Here is a 16,046-nt window from a genome sequence, read left to right as displayed (position 1 = left end):
CCCCCCCCCCCCCCCCCCCCCGACTCCTCTTCCCAGGCCAGAGCAGCGCTGGGTACCTCCCTCTTTGTGCGAGAATGTTTCTGTGCCTGGACACCCTCTGCTACTAGCCAGGGGGCCGTCTGTCTCTTTGTGTGACTTTGCCTTTTTGTGTCAGTTTTGCAAACACACGCAAGAAAGACAAATAGGATAGAAAGAAGCAAAACACAAAGATAAACTAGGACACCAAAATAATTGTGTGACCTTGGGCAAGTTGCTGTATCTCCCTGCCCCTCAGCTTTGTCAGGAGTAAAGGGAAGGGGATAATCAGATGATTCCGAGGGCCTTTCCTGCCCTGAAATCCAAGGATTCCATAAGACAGGGACAGGAACCAAGGCAGACGAGGCGGGAGGGAGAGGGAGACAGAGACATAGAGAGATAGGCCCACACCATTTAAGGGATGCTGCTAACCCAAGGTGAAGCCTGGTCCTGGTGTGAGTACCCTTCCGGTGAGCCTTCACCACTGTGCACCGCTGTGCTGTCAGCCTCCTGGGAGCAAGGCAAGGCCTTGCCCTGGGGTCTCCAGGGACCTGCTCCGTAAGCAGGTGTATGATAAAGGTTAGTGGAATGAGTTAATCCTTCTTCTCTGTTCTGTGTGGGTCTCTTCAGTCCAATGGGGTGCCCCCTCCCTGCCCCTCACCTACACCTCATGTACACACGATAACTGCAAACGTCAGCATGTTGAACCTGCTGGTCACTGGGGGCCTGAGCACCCACCAGCCCAGAGGGGAGGCACATTTTGGATTTGTAGTAGCTTTGTACTCTCCCCTCATGACCGCCATTAATGAGATGGTTCCTTGTAGCAGTCCACACCCAACAGCTTATAGCACTGAGCAAAAATGAGCCACCCTGGCCTGCTCCCCATTTTGGCCAGGATGGTGTTGGTCTGTGGGGAGGTATTTATATGGGATGCTGAGGTGTGCTCTGACTGCCCCAGCTCCCGTCCTGCAGCCTAGGGGGTGGGACACGGGTCATGGCTCTGCCTAGTGCGGAGGCACAGAACCATGCTTGCTCCCCACCCATCTCCCTCTGGACCAACACTGGCCCATCTAGCTAGATGCAGGGGCAAAAATAAGGGATCCATGGTCTCAGGACTCACAGGCTATCAAGACTCCAAGGAGCAGCAAGCCTCTCCTTCTCACTGCCTGTGTCCCTCCACCAGCCTCCTAGCTGCCCCCCAGCCAGGGCCCGTGAAACCCACCCATCCCATAATGCCTATGTCTGGCTGAAGCCATCACTCCTGCCCTGCTTGTACCCCATGGTTCCCAGGCCTCGGCCCTCCTTTTTCTTGGCAGACAGGAGCCCCATCCCAGCACCTCTGATTCCTCTCCTCTCTCCCCTATAGCTCGCTGCTCCCTCATGACCAGTGTGGGGACAGTCTCCTGTGGCTTAATGTCCTGCCCCTCACCCCCAGGGAGCTTCTGAGGCCTCAGCTACTGCTCTGACCAGGTGGTCAGAGGGATTTCTGCCAACCACTACATTTTGAGGTCTGGGATGTCACCTGAGTGAAGAAAAATGAGTAGAAAAAAATACATGTACATTTCCTTGACAAATGTTTCGGGGAAATCAAACCAAATGTCAGTTGGCAGCAGAATGTATAGGTAAAACCTGCCCGGAGGCACCCATGGACCTGGTCTCCCAGGTACCTTCAACTCCGTGAGGAGTCAAGGGCGGGCCCTGCCCTGCCCACAGGGTCTGAGGGCACTTTTACACTGCATGGGTGGGGGCTGAGAGCGCCCTGCCCTTCCCCCTCTAACCCGACACTCTGTCCCTCCCCACGGTCAGCCTGGAGTGCACCTGCCTTCCTATCATGACATACTTCCTCCCTGATTGTGTCTGGCCCCACAGAAGGCCCCGGACTCCCTTCAGCTGCATCCTCAGCTCTGTAAGGCTCGGTGTGGCCCCTCTTCTTCTCCCATCTCCCAACCTGAACCCTTTTACTGTGTGGTCTATCAGAAATAAAATTTCCAATACGCTTGGCCACTTCGGTGAACAGCCCTTTTGCCTTCTTGCGAGAGAAGCCCTCCAGAGACCATACTGCCCCCGAAAACTGCCCCTGGTCGTGGCAGTATTTTCCCCAGAGCACCCCTACCACTGGCCTCGAGGTGGGGTAGAGACCCTCCCCGCCACTCGGGGACACTCACTGACGCCCGTCCTCTTCTTGCTGCTTTTCGGGATCTTCATGGATGGCCCTTGCCACACCTCGGGTCTCTCATTCCTCGGACACCTCTCCTCTAGAGATCCCCCCACCTTCCCTCAGCCATTTGCTCCAAGTCACCTCTTGGGTCTTGTCATTCCAGCAGCTGCAGCCCCGTGCCCCAATATCAGCTTTAAGCACCTCACTCTGACCACCATCTCCTGTCCTTCCAGCTCACTCTGTCCGGTTTCCTGATCCCCAAAGCCTGTGACTCCACTGGAACCTCTGGTCCATTTCTCTGACCCACACCCCTCATCACAACCACACCGTTACATATGATTCTTTTTTTAAAAAAATTATGATAAAACATACATAACATAAAATTCACCACTTCACCTCCTTTGCATATACTCTTGACTCTCTTACTTAAGAGTTAAATCCAGCTTTCACCAACTCCTGCCCTGTACCTGGCACCTGAACGTGGCCGGAGAGAGACACACAAGCACCCTGATGGGGTCTCAGTATTCAGGAGCACCCTGGCCCCGTGCTGCCCAGCTGTCCGGCTGTCCCTCCTCCACGCACACTCTGTCCCGCCCTGCTCCCGATGTGAGTTTCCACATCTGCTCCCCTGCTCCCCCTCCCCATTCCCAGCTGACCCCCTTCATGAGACACAGAAGCTTCCAAAGAACTTCCACCTAGCCACCTCAGTGCAAGCCTCCTTTGGGAACACGTGGTCCTAGCCACAGGCCAGAAGCAGGCGGTGCTCTGGGGCAGCCCCAGAGCCACCTTGTCCTGCTCCCCTGGGGCCACTTGGTGGCCTTGGGCCTGGAGAACTCAGAGGGTCTAACCTGGCCTAAGGAGGATAGAATTGAGCTGAGCAAAAGGCGAAAGGCTCCATCTGTGTGCAGAGGACTGGCTGCAGGTTTCTTGGGGGAACAGGGCCAAAAGTGCGTGGGTCTGAGAAGAGGTCTTTGAGGCTGGTCTATGATCAAGGATCTCCCAGTCAAAGCCGGGCTCAGCCTCTCCCTTGTCCCCACACAACATACCCTCTTTACTCCGGGGCTCAGAGAGCTGTGGCGATGGCCAAGAGGCTTCAGGAAGACTCGCTGGGGAGTGGGCAGCAGGGAGGAGATGGAGGAGGGTGGTCTCAGGACTTCCTTGGTGTACAGCCCCTGGTTGCACAATCCTTTGTAATTAAGGCCAGCTGGTGCCCCCCCGCCCCAGTGAATCCCCTCCAGGTAGCCCCTCAGCTAGCCCTGACCCCCTGCCCTTGCTCCCAGATCTGGGCTTTTGCTTTGGCCATTGCCACCTAGTCTGTCTTGGGACAGGGCTGTGACAATGAGGCCTTACTACCCTACCCATCACCCCAGTTCTTCTGGGGTCCTGTCCTCCCCCAGGCCCTGAACCCACTGCCCTGGGTGGGGTCTCTGCAGGCACCACAGTGTGATGACTCTGAGCTTAGACTTCAGAACAGGACTTCTCAGCCTTAGCACCACTGACATTTTGGGCTGGGCAGTTCTTTATTGTGGGGGTCGTCTCACGTATCCTATGATGTGGGTGGCATCCCTGGCCTCTATCCAGGAAATTTTACCAGCACGCCCCCCGACCCCCCTCCAGTGCGACAAACAAAAATATCTCCCAATGTTGTCCTTTGTCCCTGGAGGCTGCAATTGCCCTGGATGGAGGACCACTTCTGACGGTCCCGGGTTCACACTCAGCTCATAACTTTGCACAAGTCCCTTCACCTGTCCGAGCCTCGTCTTCCTGGGGCGCCCCACACCTGACTCGCAGGTAGATGTGAGGCTTAAAATGAAGCCGTGCACGTGCAGAGTTGGGCACAGGGCTTGACACAGAGGGGACACTTAGCAGTCGCCACTCTTACTAGCTCCTGATGCTGAGTCTGCCCGACCCTGCCCGTGTGGCTGCCCGTGTGGCTGCCACGGCCCCGCCTCATCTCTGGGTCCCGGCGGCCCTGCTCTCCAACAACCCCCAGCTAGGAGACTGGTGAAAACAGGGAGCCCTCAGAGCCCCTCCGCTGCGGGGCCGTCACAAAACCACAGAGGGAACCTCTGAGGGCTCAGCCGGGCAATTGCTCATAGTGGCTAATTCTGGTGGCTCTGGGAGCCCATGCGGAGTCTGGGTTCTACCCCAACCCCTGGAAGCTTCCTTGAGTGCAGAAAGTGGCATTAGTATGCGGGGTGGGTCTTACATGGGAAGCTCAGAAACTTGGTAAGGACTGCAGGAAAGGGGGGAAGGAAGACATTCAGAAGCCCCCCAGAAGCGGCAAAGCCACTGGACTCACACCTGAGAAGAATTCGTCAGGGCGACCGTTGGGCCAAGAGAAGCTGAGGTCCAGGAGCTGCCGCTGGAGGCATCTGGAGCAAGAGCAGGGCCTCCTCCCGCGCCTGTCCCCTTCCTCCTCTGCTGCCACACGTTTAACGAGCGCCTACCATGTGAGTGCTCGGTGCCAAGTGCAGCTCATCCACCCATGAGACAGCCTCAGCCCCGGGGACACAGCGAGTTTGAGGACTGGATAGGGACGGGTGGGGCTGGCGGCATCAGAAGGGTGAGAAGCCCGAGTCAGCTCCTGCCTCAGGACAGTTGCTGCTGGGGGGGGTGGGGTGTAGGTGCGGTGCACCCCATTCCGGAGCTCTGGGCTTCCTTATGGGGAAAAGAGGCAATCAGAGGGGCTGTGGCTTGGCTGGGTGGCCGGCCTTGTGGCCGTGGTGGAGAAGCCAGCAGCTAGCTGCAGCCGTGGCCGAGGGCGTCCCCAGGCGCTGCGCCCCAGCCCCAGCAGAGGTGGAGCCCGCCGCGGGGATGTACCAGAGCACACCGGCGAATGCCTGGGCTGTCTGTGGGAACAGAGGGCTCGGGACTCCTTCTGGCTGCGCGCGGCCCCATGTGAGCAAAGCTACAGCCGGCTGAGGAGCTGGTGTTCCAGGGCCAAGGGGCAGCGGGGACCTCGGTCCTTCCTGGGGCGCGCATGAGCCTGGGTCACCTCCCAGAGGTTCTGGCTACCTAGAGCTCATCTTCTCCCTCCTCCATGAGACACGCCTCCAAATTCCAAAGGCAGTCATCATAGTCCACCCCCCCACCCCTGCCAACTCCCACACAGGTTGAACTGTGTCTCCCCCAACTGAATTCATTTACTGGAGTCCTAACACCCCTCCCTCAGAATGTGTTCATACTTGGAGATGGGGTCTTTACAAAGGTAGTCTAGTTAAAATGAGGTCAATAGGGTGACCCTAATCCAATATGACCGGTGTCATAAGATAGGGGAAATTTAGGACACCCGGACAGGTACACACAGAGGGAAGACGTGTGACTCGGGGAAGACAGCCGTCCTCAAGTCAAGGAGCAAGGCCCGGGGCAGATCTGCCCTCACGGCCTCAGAAGGAACCCAGCCCCCTGCTGACAGCTTGTTCTCTGGCATCCTGCCTCCAGAAAATACATTTCTAGCCTACCCTACATTTCTAGACTCACCAGCACCGCCCCCCGCCCCCCGCCCCAGTAGGCTTTCCCTACTCTTGTGTTGGTCTTCCTATGACCGGCCTGCCCGTTCAAGGCCCACCCGCCTCTCCCCTCGCATCCCCTGATCTGCCTGGAGCCACCGAAAGGCACTGAGAACAACGTGCTTATGAGCACGACGCAGGGCTGAGCCTGGCGCCAGAACACCTGGCCACCACCAACTGACACTCTGAAAAACAAACTGAGGGTTCTAGAGGGGAGGGGGGTGGGAGGATGGGTTAGCCTGGTGGTGGGTATTGAGGAGGGCACATTCTGCATGGAGCACTGGGTGTTTTGCACAAACAATGAATCATGGAACACTTCATCTAAAACTAATGATGTAATGTATGGGGATTAACATAAGAATAAAAAAAAAAAAGGGCCACGGTGTGTCAACCTGTCTTAGCCTCAGTCTGTTTATCTTTAAAATGGGTACTGCGCTACTTCAGCTCTCACAGGCTTATTGTGACTAGCAAAACAGTACTGACAGGACACATGTGGGAATTCTCATTAAGTCCTAGAGGCCCAAACGAAGCTATCACTGTTAGTAACATATCACTCCTTGGTAACCATCCATCCCACTTTGGACTGTTATTGAACTCACTGTCAGTTAAAGCTGCAATTCTCTTTCTACTCTGATTGTGCCAAAACGTGTCTCCCATCCCCTACTTCTAACGTTGCCTATTTGGATTCAAGAACAGATAACTTGTACTTACTCCTGTTGATATTCATCTTGTAGGATTCAGCCCATTATTCTAAGCTTGAGATGCTTTGAATCTCAGTTCGGTTATCTGATATATTTGCCACCCTTTCCAGCTGTGTGTCATTCATAGATTCATGAGGATGACCTTCTCTCCTCATCCAGGTCCATGCTGACCATACTGGAAAAGGACAGGCAGACAAAGCCCTCTCTCCAGACAATCTACAACCTTGGGGCCGAGTCTTCAATTGGCAGCAAATTTACTCAATCGTAGTAACATGCAGTGATGTGGTGGAGTGTCTTGTTGGTAGTTTAAAATCAGCCGTGGTAGGAGTATTTATACCATGGAAATTGGCAAATAATACAAATCAGATTTCAGCTCCCCCTTCCCACCCTGTCAAGAGCCAGTTGTTAAATATTTACCCGCACACTACTGTATCCAGCCCACGTTTATGTGTCACACTCAAGATATCGGGAGAGACTTTGTCAAACACCTCCAAATTCACACATACATCTTTACGTCATAGCCTATAAAACAGTGCAGTATGCATTATTTAATTTGGTTCTTTCAACATCCCAGGAAGTTACAGGGCTGAATATCACTATACCCATTTTAAAGATGAGGAACACAAGGTTAATGATTGACTCAGAGCCAGACAGGGATCTAGCATCAAAGACGGGGCTCAGACCGCCATGTCCTGATCTCAAGGTCCCTGTTCTCTTCAGCTTGTCATCGAACTGCCCCCCCGCTGGCCCCCACCATTGGTTGTCAAAGGTGCCCTGAATTCCCTCACCAGCTGCGGTTCTGGGTTTAAAACTCAAGCTTTGAGGGGGATTCTACCTCTATTCCTTCCTGTTAGCAGCACATTATTGGGATCCCTGCCTGTTTCTACAGGGGGAGGACCCTCAAGTTTTTGACAAGACTCTCTGCATTCTGTTTAAAATTCATTGATGACAAGAGACTGCTTAAAGTGACCCTAAGTCAATGCGGTGCTTCTCAACCTGGGGTCCAATGATGCCTGGGACCCTTGAGTTCTCCGGGCTAGCAATGCAGATTTAGGGCTCTGGGCCCGAGGGCTAGAAGAGGTGACCGGTCAGGAGGTGATGGCATGAGAGGAACCCAAGGAGGAAGCTGCAAAACAGACAAGTTTGGCTTAGCCCACACAGTATCTTTCTTAAACACTTTTTAAAATCTTAAAAATTGAGAGATTTCACATAAAAAGCCAGATTTCCAGAATCTCTGAAAAACCTGGAAATCTGGCAACACAAGCCCACTGATATACTTGGAAACAATCAGATGGAATTGGGGAGGGGCTCTCCCTTTTTGAAGTGGCAGGACTTCTCCTTTTTACCACCCCCCCCCCCCCCCCGCCCCCAATGTGGGGAGTTGCAAACTCTAAAGCCCTAGGCGCCCAGCAATGAATGTAAATGAATGGTGTGAGCTTTGAGCGCCAGGACAACTAGCCTTTGACCTTGGGTCTAGGTGCTGGGGTACAAAGGGCTGGCCTGGGCCTACAGAAAGGGCTGGCTGCTTTGTCTCTTTGAGAGCCTCTCCGGTTTGGGTCACCGCACACCTCTGAGGGCTGGATGTGGTGGACAGACCCCAACTAGGACTCTTGCACTAACCATTGGGAAGTTAGTTTCAGTTTCTCATCTTGAAAGCGATGATGATAATATTAGCATTTACCTCATAGTCTTGTGGTGAGGATAAATCAGCTAAACCATGAGAGATTCTTAAAACAGTTCCTAAAACTTGCAATAAGCTTTCAATCAACACTGGTTGCTATTCTTCTGCCCCGGGGGCCTGCTTGGCTCTTCTCCTTCTAGTGCGAGCTGCTCTGGAGTCTCGGGGGCTGATGAAGGAAGAAATGAGGGCTGGGACTGTTGGGGGTGGGGTGGGGGCGTCTGGACAGGTGGGGCTCTAGTCCACCAGACAGGCATTCTTTAAAAGTGTGTCTAAGAAAAAAAAAAAGTGTGTCTAAGATGGTTTTCTCCTGAAGGAAGAGGCCAGAGTAAGATAGCGGTTGGATGGTAAAAGTAAGGGGTCAAAGAAGAAACTGAGGCACAAAAGCAAAAGAATGCTTCCTGCTGGGTGGGGTAGAGTGGGGTCTGCAGACAGAGCTGGAGCTCAGCTTCTCCTCCTTCTACTCCGGCCCCTCGCCTGCTGGGGCCCCTCCTCCGAGCCCACCCACTGGGGCTCCTGCTGTGGATTCAGCTGCTGACAGGGGATCAGATCTGCTCGCAGCCCAGGACAGCCAGAGCACCACAGGGCTCTCCCTTCCACCGTGCTGGCTGACTTTTTATTTCCAGCTCAAAACTTCACTGAAGGCAAAGAAGGCGGGGCTCTTAAATATGCAGACTTGCATCAGGGCTGGGAAGCTGGGCTAAAGCTAAGGAGATAACTCTGCTTCTGAGTTCAAGATGTGGGAGCGGGGAGAATGGAGTTCGCAGCTGAGGGGTGGAAAGGCCCAGGGGCTGCTCGCTGATTCCAGGCCTTTATGAGCCCGCAGTATACGGGCAGCGAGAAAGGAAGCTGGGCCTGGAACCAGGGGGGACAGGGTCACAGGGTCTACCGATGACACCTGGATGCCGTGGTGCTCGGGGCGGCACCGAGCACCACATTTTAACCCACGGGCCGACGAGGGGCACTCTGGCATTCACCACATGCTGGGTGTCGAGCTGAGTGCTCAGTACTTAGCATTCCACAGAATCTTTATAGAAGGGGCATCAAGTCCCGCCTTACAGACGGGGCACTGAGGCTCAGAGAACTAAGTGCCTCTTCCCACACCCACCTAGCTGGTGAGGGGCAGAGCCCACCTTCCAACGGAGACCTGGGAGCCCCGAAGCCTGTCTGCTAGCATCAGGCAGCCTCACCCCCCTCTGGCTCTCCCAGTGGGCACCAAGGGTGAGAGCAGCCTGCACAGGCCCCCAGGTGAGGAACATTTGAGGAAGCCAGTTCCTGAAAGTTCCTGCAGGTGGACCCGGGGAGTGTGGACAACTGCTTCCAAATGTCTGGAGGCAGTTAGATGTCATGGAAGCAGAAAAGGGTTTATTCTCTAGAACTCCAAAGGGCAAGACCAGGGTCACTGGAAGGAAGATTCTCCTCACCACAAGAACAACTAAAGATGGGGTGCCTGGGTCAAGCTCAGTCAGTTAAGCATCCCACTCTTGATTTCGGCTTAGGTCATGATCTCAGGGTTGGAGCGCGGGTGGGGGTGGGGGGGATCAATGCCCGTGTCAGGCTCTGTGCTCAGTGGGGAGTCTGCTTGAGATTCTCTCTCTCTCCGTCTGCCCCTCCTCCCTCTCCCCGCCCTTCCCTCCCCCAGGCATGCTCTCTTTCTCTCTCTCTAAAATAAATAAATAAGTCTTTTTTAAAAAACCCAACTAAATATGGAAGGAGCATCTGTGAACATGGTGAACAGGTCCTTTTGGAAAGGGACAGCTGCCCAGGCATGGGCCAAGAGCAGTTCAGGTGTCAGCAGGCCAAGGTGGGTAGGCAAGAAAGGCCCCCCTTGGGTTGTGGGGTGTAGAGAGGACAGGGCCAACCATACCAAGGGATCTCAGGGTCCTCTTCTTTTTTTTTTTAGAGAGAGAGAGAGAGAGCAAGCGAGAGAGCCCGGGAGGGGCAGAGGGAACGGGAGAGAGAGAATCCCAAGCGGGCTCCATACCAAGCACAGAGCCCGATGCAGGGCTCAATCCCACGACCCTGAGATCAGGACCTGAGCTGAGATCAAGAGTCGGACACTTAACCAACTGAGCTACCCAGGCGCCCCTCAGGGTCCTCTTAAGATCAGCTGTCAGCGCCACCTCCCCCCCGACCCCCTGCCTCATTCATTCATGAAACATTGTTCTGTATTGTGTTGAAAAAGACAGATGCAGTCTGTGCCTTTAAGGAGCACTGCACTGAAATCTTTAAATTGTTTGTACATGCTATAAGCTATAAGAAGGTGGGACTTCATACCTAATCAGGGTGGGAGAAAGTGTCCCTGGAAGAAGTGGCATTTAGGTCGAGACTTGAAGGATGGGCAGATTTAGGCAGGTGAAGGGAGCTGGAAGTGTGTTGCAGGCCAAGGGAACAGCATGTGGGAAAGCCCTGAGTGAGGGCAGGCGCTTGAAGCCCGTGAGGAAACGGAAGAGAGAACAGATCAGATCTGTGTTGCTGGGGTTGGGGGCAGGGGCCCAGACTGAGAGCGGGGCACGACTTGGGTGGCTACCTCGGTGGTCCAGGCAGGAGACAACAGTGGCATTACTGGGACGTAAGCGGATGGAACTGAGATGTATCTAGGAAATCAAATCAAATCAAAGGAAGAGGTGATTGTTCCAAGGGAGAGAGAAGGAAGGGGGAGGGTCAGATGTCACTCCCAGGTCTGGCCTTGAGCTTCTGTGTGGCTGTCAGCCATATGGCTAGCCCCACCCCCACTGTGGAGCGGACTCCATGCTCTTGTCATCGTGTGTTCATGGGGAGACCTCTACTCTGCTCCTCTGGAGAGAAGACTCTGGAATAATCCTGCCACCTCTCCCACCACTTGGGAGGGGCTCTCTGCCTGAGGAGGTGGGGGCGGGGGTCTGACATCTGCAAGACAAGTTCTCCTGGGCCAGGGGTGGTGACATCAGGACTGTTCCCTGCAGCCTGCCCTTCCCTTTGGGGTGCGTCTGCTGGCAGGAGGGAGCCCATCTCAAGCTGTTCCCATGCCCCAGATAAACAAACCCAAGTTAGGGTATCGGGTCTGCCTGCTGCATCCAGGCCTCAGGTTCAAGCTTCTTTCTCTAGTCTGGCTGGCCCTGCAGTAAAGCTGATTTATGTCCCTGACACGCGGGCCTACTTCTCAGTGGGCTCACGACCTACAGTGTAAGGCATGTGACTGGGCCCACCCTATACCCAAACCCACCTGCTGGGCATGTGTGCTGGTTGAGGTCTCCAGGTTCCTACAAGGATATGACCCTTCCCCAAGAATGTGACTCTGTACTTAATTCCCGATTTTAAGCAGACCTTCCTGCTGCCTGACAGTTCTCAAAACTGTTGTTGTAAATAGTAGCGTGTAGAGCACTTCCCGAAGGCAGGCGATGTCTTCCTCTGTAGCCCTTCTAACTTTTACCTCGGGATTGACCATGATCAGCGATATTTACATGGCTGCACGCTATTTTGTTGGTCTTTGCCTTCGCCTAGGAAACCTGTGCTGAGCTCTGCCACCCAGTGTCCCCCTCACGTCACCACACAGGAAAGACTTCTCGGGGTCACAGGGCCCGAAATCACAGTGTCTTTGAGCAAATGGTTTGGCTTCCTGGCGCTGTGAATGACACGAGCGTCCTGTTTTCTCACTGTGGAGGGGGCCTCGGGGCCTTGGGGCTTGGGTTTTGTGCACTAATGTCATCCTTGGCTGCCACATCTCTTCCCTGCCCTGTATTCCCAATGTCCTGACGTCCTCCCTACACGTGTCTTTGCAACGTGCCTCTGACCCTTTTCTCGAGTGAGGTAGAACACAAGCACATCTTCCTGCATCTTCTAGTCTCTGTTTTTCTCCCCCTCCCCACAGTACCGCTGCTCCTCGCTCCAGGCCCCAGAACGTTCTTCGGTCTGGAAAGAAGGTTGACATGGGAGATGATCCAAGTTTGTAAATTCCAGGAAAGGCATGAGCGGGACACATGCTCATAAGACACATTCTCAAATTTCCTGGAGGTTAAGTTTAGGTAACAAAGGAATTGGTTTCACAGCTCAGGAAGCAAATCAAGAGGTGGGCCAGGCCGAAGTGAGCGACCACTCTCCCACAGGGTCCTCACAAGTGACCAAGGGTCTGCACATCCCTCACCAGCCGGGGACACCCCGGCCACAGCCCTGGCCCCCACCAGGAGTCCCTCAGCAGAGGCCACCAGAAGCGGGCTGATGCCTCCAGCATGGTCAGCCGAGAGGGCTCAGAACCCAGCGGGACCTGAGGGCCATTCACTCAGCCCACGTGTCTGCAACTCGGCCTTCTCTCGTGACACCCCCTCCTGGTGACACCTCCAGCTCATTACCTCCACCACTTAACGCTCACTAATAACGAGCTCTCACTTGCAATCACACTGCTGGCACTCGGCACTCGGGGCGAAGACAGCCTCCAGCTGCGGCACGCCTGTCCTCGCGCCGCCCGCGCTGTCTAGACGCTAGCGCGGGGCCTGTCAGCGTCCAAATGACAGCACGTGCCCGAGCTGCCAAGCGTCAAAGCCGGCTCCATGCCTGGGACTGCACATGCTGAATGAAGCCCAGTTTCATGTTCACGTGGTTCTAAAACAAAATGCCAGAAACCTCCCCGAGCGCCTCACCCCTTGTCCCCTGCATCACATGGAGAGGCCCCAGGAGTCTCACGACGGACCCTCCGTTCACCTTGTGACCAGGCCCCTCCGGGACCAGGGGTCACTAGGATGTACCCACCACGCTCAGAGCCTCCAACCCCCCAGGCTTCTCACGCCTCCCCTCCCCTGCTGCCCATCCTTCGGGGGGATCACCTCCTTCAGGCAAGGTCTGGATCAACCCAGGGCACCGACCTACTGCTGCTGGGGAGCCAGCTTAGGGCTTAGCTCTGTGTACCCCAAATCAGCCACGACTTACAAGGACTCACCACGTGGGGGCCCCGGCTCTCGGGTACCTCCCAGGGACCCCAGCTGCTCGGCAAGCCTCCAGCCTCAGACACCCGACATCTTTAGGGTTGCCCAGAAAGTACACCAGCTTACACCTTCTCTTTAGGATTCTGCATTAAAAAACCAGCCCCTGCAAGCTGGGGAACAGGTCCACACTTAACCTAAGGCAGTGGTTAGGTTGTGGGGCAGCAGGCAGGACCTTTGTGCGGGGCCTTGACTTTCCTGCACTGCACTGCATGGTTCCCCAGTGGCTGGCACCAGGTGACAGCCCCGGGCTTGTCCCCGCCCGCAGCCAGCGGCCACGGCACCATCTTGCCCAGGCACAAGCCCGCCGCAGGGGTGGGACGGAGGGGAACAGCCCAGGCAGGAGAGAGAGAGTTCCTCGGCCCTTTCGAGGAAGGAGAAGCTGGGAAAGCCACCCTCATTTCACCCAGCGCCTTGTCCTCTGGAATCCCACTTCACGCTGCTCCTTTCGAGGCCTTTCCCCTCCTCAGAGCCCTGGGGCCTGAATGGTCTGCTGGGGCACTCCCCTCGGGCTTCGGGTCCTGAGGGCAGGGAGTAAGTCCCTCACACCTCCAGGGCCCCCTCACCCCCAGCACCCAGCCTGTCACAGGAGACTCCCACTGCTGAGGCGGCCAGGGTGACAGGTGGGGCTGGGCAGGCCTCAGACCCAACTCCTGCCCTTTCCCACAGCTGAACGGGGCTCTCAGGCAGGCAGCCTTTCCACCCGGTGCCTCAGTGCTTCCTTCTGGACCAGGGGCACCGACGTGATACCAGCCCGGCCAACCTCCTCACACTTTGCCAAGAGGAGGCCCAGGAAGGTCCCACTCACGTGCGATGGGCCCGGAGCACCCCTGAGTCTGAGGCCTGCCTCGTGGCAGCACAGGGCTGGCCCCACCCGAGGCCACGCAACAGGCTACCACCACCTCCCCCTCCCGCCAAGAACAAACCCCTGCCTGGGTTCTGGAAGGATCTTAGAGGTTTGCCAAGGCAGGTTTGGGGTTAGGTTTCTAGAGCCCAAGGTGTGCTGGGCATCAGCAGGTCCCCCCCAGCTAGCAGGGAGCATGTGTGCACACACGCAGGTGAGGACGGAGGAGGTATGTGTCTGCGTGTCTGTGAGTGGGAGGAAATGAAATAAGCCAGAGACCCAGACCATTTTCACCTGAGCCAAAAACTGGTTTCAGGCTCGCTGGTTCCTGGCGCAGACTGGCTTTGATAGGTAGGAGCCAGGGAGCCAGGAGGAGAGGGGCACTCAGAAGAGGTAGTGGAAGGGTGGAAGGAGATGTCAGCAGGGGCTGGGGGATGGCCCCAGCAGTGGGAGGGGATGGGAAGAAGCATGTCATAGGTCTGGCTCGGGCGGGGCAGAAATGCCAAGAGGGGGCCTTGGGCTATGACCGGAGGCCAAGAGCCAGCACCATTCAGTGGGGTCCCAGGGCTCCTGTTCCTGGGCTTGGTGGGGGTCAGCGCCTACCTGTACCACGGCGGGTGGGTGCTGAAGGCCTGGAGTCATAGGTGGCAGGGTCCTGCAGTGGGGGAGTCATCCAGTGCCCCCTCGGTGCCCGGGCCCAGAGCCCACTGCACCTGCAGCACCAAGGGCCATTGTGAGGAGAATCTGAAAGGAGAGGGCAGTGGGAGGGGTGGGCCAGACCCTGAGCCCCAAAGGCAGAGTCCAAATGGACCTCCGAGGGCTGCTGGGGAAACCTGAGGGGCTCAGCTGGGTGGACCAAAGTCCGGGACAAGGAGGTCTGAGAAAGAAAACAGGAGGTATGCAGAAAGGGACCAGGGTGGAGGTGACAGGCAAGGGCCAGCGAGGGCTGCACGGGGAGCATGGGGCGGGAGCAGTGTGAGAGCAGGAAGCAGTCGGCAGAGACCAGGTCTTGCAGGACTAAGCTAGAAGGACAGAGCAGAGAACCCAGGCAAGACCCAGGCCCAGCAGGAGAGGCAAGTTTTGGGGACTTGGCGATAGGCAGGAGAGAAGAGGGAGAGCTGGGCATTGGAGGCACAGGGCATGACCATCAGGCCCAGGTGGGACCTGGATGGCTCCTAGAGCCCAGAAGGGACATCTGAGGGAATCCCTGGGGGCGGCAGGCGCATCAAGTAGGCCTGTTCTTAGTGTGCCCACTGTGCTCACGCCGGCCCCTCCCTGTGTGCATGGCCGTCCTGGTTTCACCCCTCCTGCAAGAGCAGCAAGGCCACAGGCTGGGGTCAGGACCCAACTTGTGAACTCAAGTCCTTGAGCAGGTGGAGTGTGGGGGACAAGGAAAAGGCATTGCTATAGGTATGGGGTGGGGCTTGAGAGTGGTTCAGGGTCACACGTGGGTGGTGTTGGCCAGGAGGTGACTCCGAGAAGTGTGAGGAGGCAGGGCCAGCAATGAGAGGAGGAAGATGCCGATGGGGGAGAGGTTACCAGCCCAGGGGCGGTGGTGGGGGGTGCCCTGCAGGAAGGCTGAGACAGAGGGACAACCTGAATGGGAGAGAAGTGTCCAGGCAGGAGGGTGCCAAGTGGAGACAGGGAAGGTGCCAGGCAGGGGAAGGAGGGAAGGTGCCAGGTGGTGGAGGAGGAGGGGAGGTGCCAGGCAGGATAGGAGGAGGGGAGGTGCTAGGCAGGGGAGAGGAAGGGAGGTGCCAGGCAGGGGAGGGGGGGAGGTGCCAGGCAGAGGAGTGGGTAGGAGGGAGAGGATGCCAGGCAGGAGCAGGATGGGAACATGCTAGGCAGGGAGGCGGTGGCAGGCGAGGGGGAGGAGTAGGTGCAAGGCAATCAGGGAGGAGGGAAGGTGCCAGGCAGGGGAGAGGAGGGGAGGTGCCAGGCAGGAGAGTGCCAGGCAAAGGGAAGGAGGGGAAATGCAGGTGGAGGGAGGATGGGAAGGTACCAGGTAGGGAAGGAAGGAAAGACGCCAGGCAGAGATGAGAAGGGGGAAGTATCAGAGAGGAGGTATGATGGGAGTCTGCCAGTCATGGAAGAGGTGCAAGAAAGGGGGGAGGAGGAAGAGATACCAGGCTGAGGGTGGGGGAGGTGCCAGGCAGGGGGAGGAAGAGAGTGAGGAGTGGGGG

The 16,046-nt window shown here is 56.4% G+C and overlaps 1 protein-coding gene across 1 annotated transcript in view; it reads right to left on the bottom strand.

The window, feature by feature from the left end:
- SMARCD3 (SWI/SNF related BAF chromatin remodeling complex subunit D3) overlaps positions 1-14,623 on the bottom strand; it is a 28,850-nt gene extending 14,227 nt beyond the window's left edge. Inside the window, exon 1 of the mRNA XM_081799828.1 lies at positions 14,467-14,623. Within this exon, the coding sequence (XP_081655954.1) occupies positions 14,467-14,505 (39 nt within the window). The 5' untranslated portion in view covers positions 14,506-14,623. The remainder of the gene's footprint in view (positions 1-14,466) is intronic.
- Between the last annotated feature and the right edge of the window lie 1,423 nt (positions 14,624-16,046).

Source organism: Leptonychotes weddellii, chromosome 12 (assembly GCF_054177405.1).
Source record: "Leptonychotes weddellii isolate Sample4059 chromosome 12, ASM5417740v2, whole genome shotgun sequence".
NCBI lineage: Eukaryota > Metazoa > Chordata > Mammalia > Carnivora > Phocidae > Leptonychotes > Leptonychotes weddellii.
Note: the sequence above shows the minus strand (reverse complement) of the source record. Positions and strands in the feature narration are given on the sequence as shown.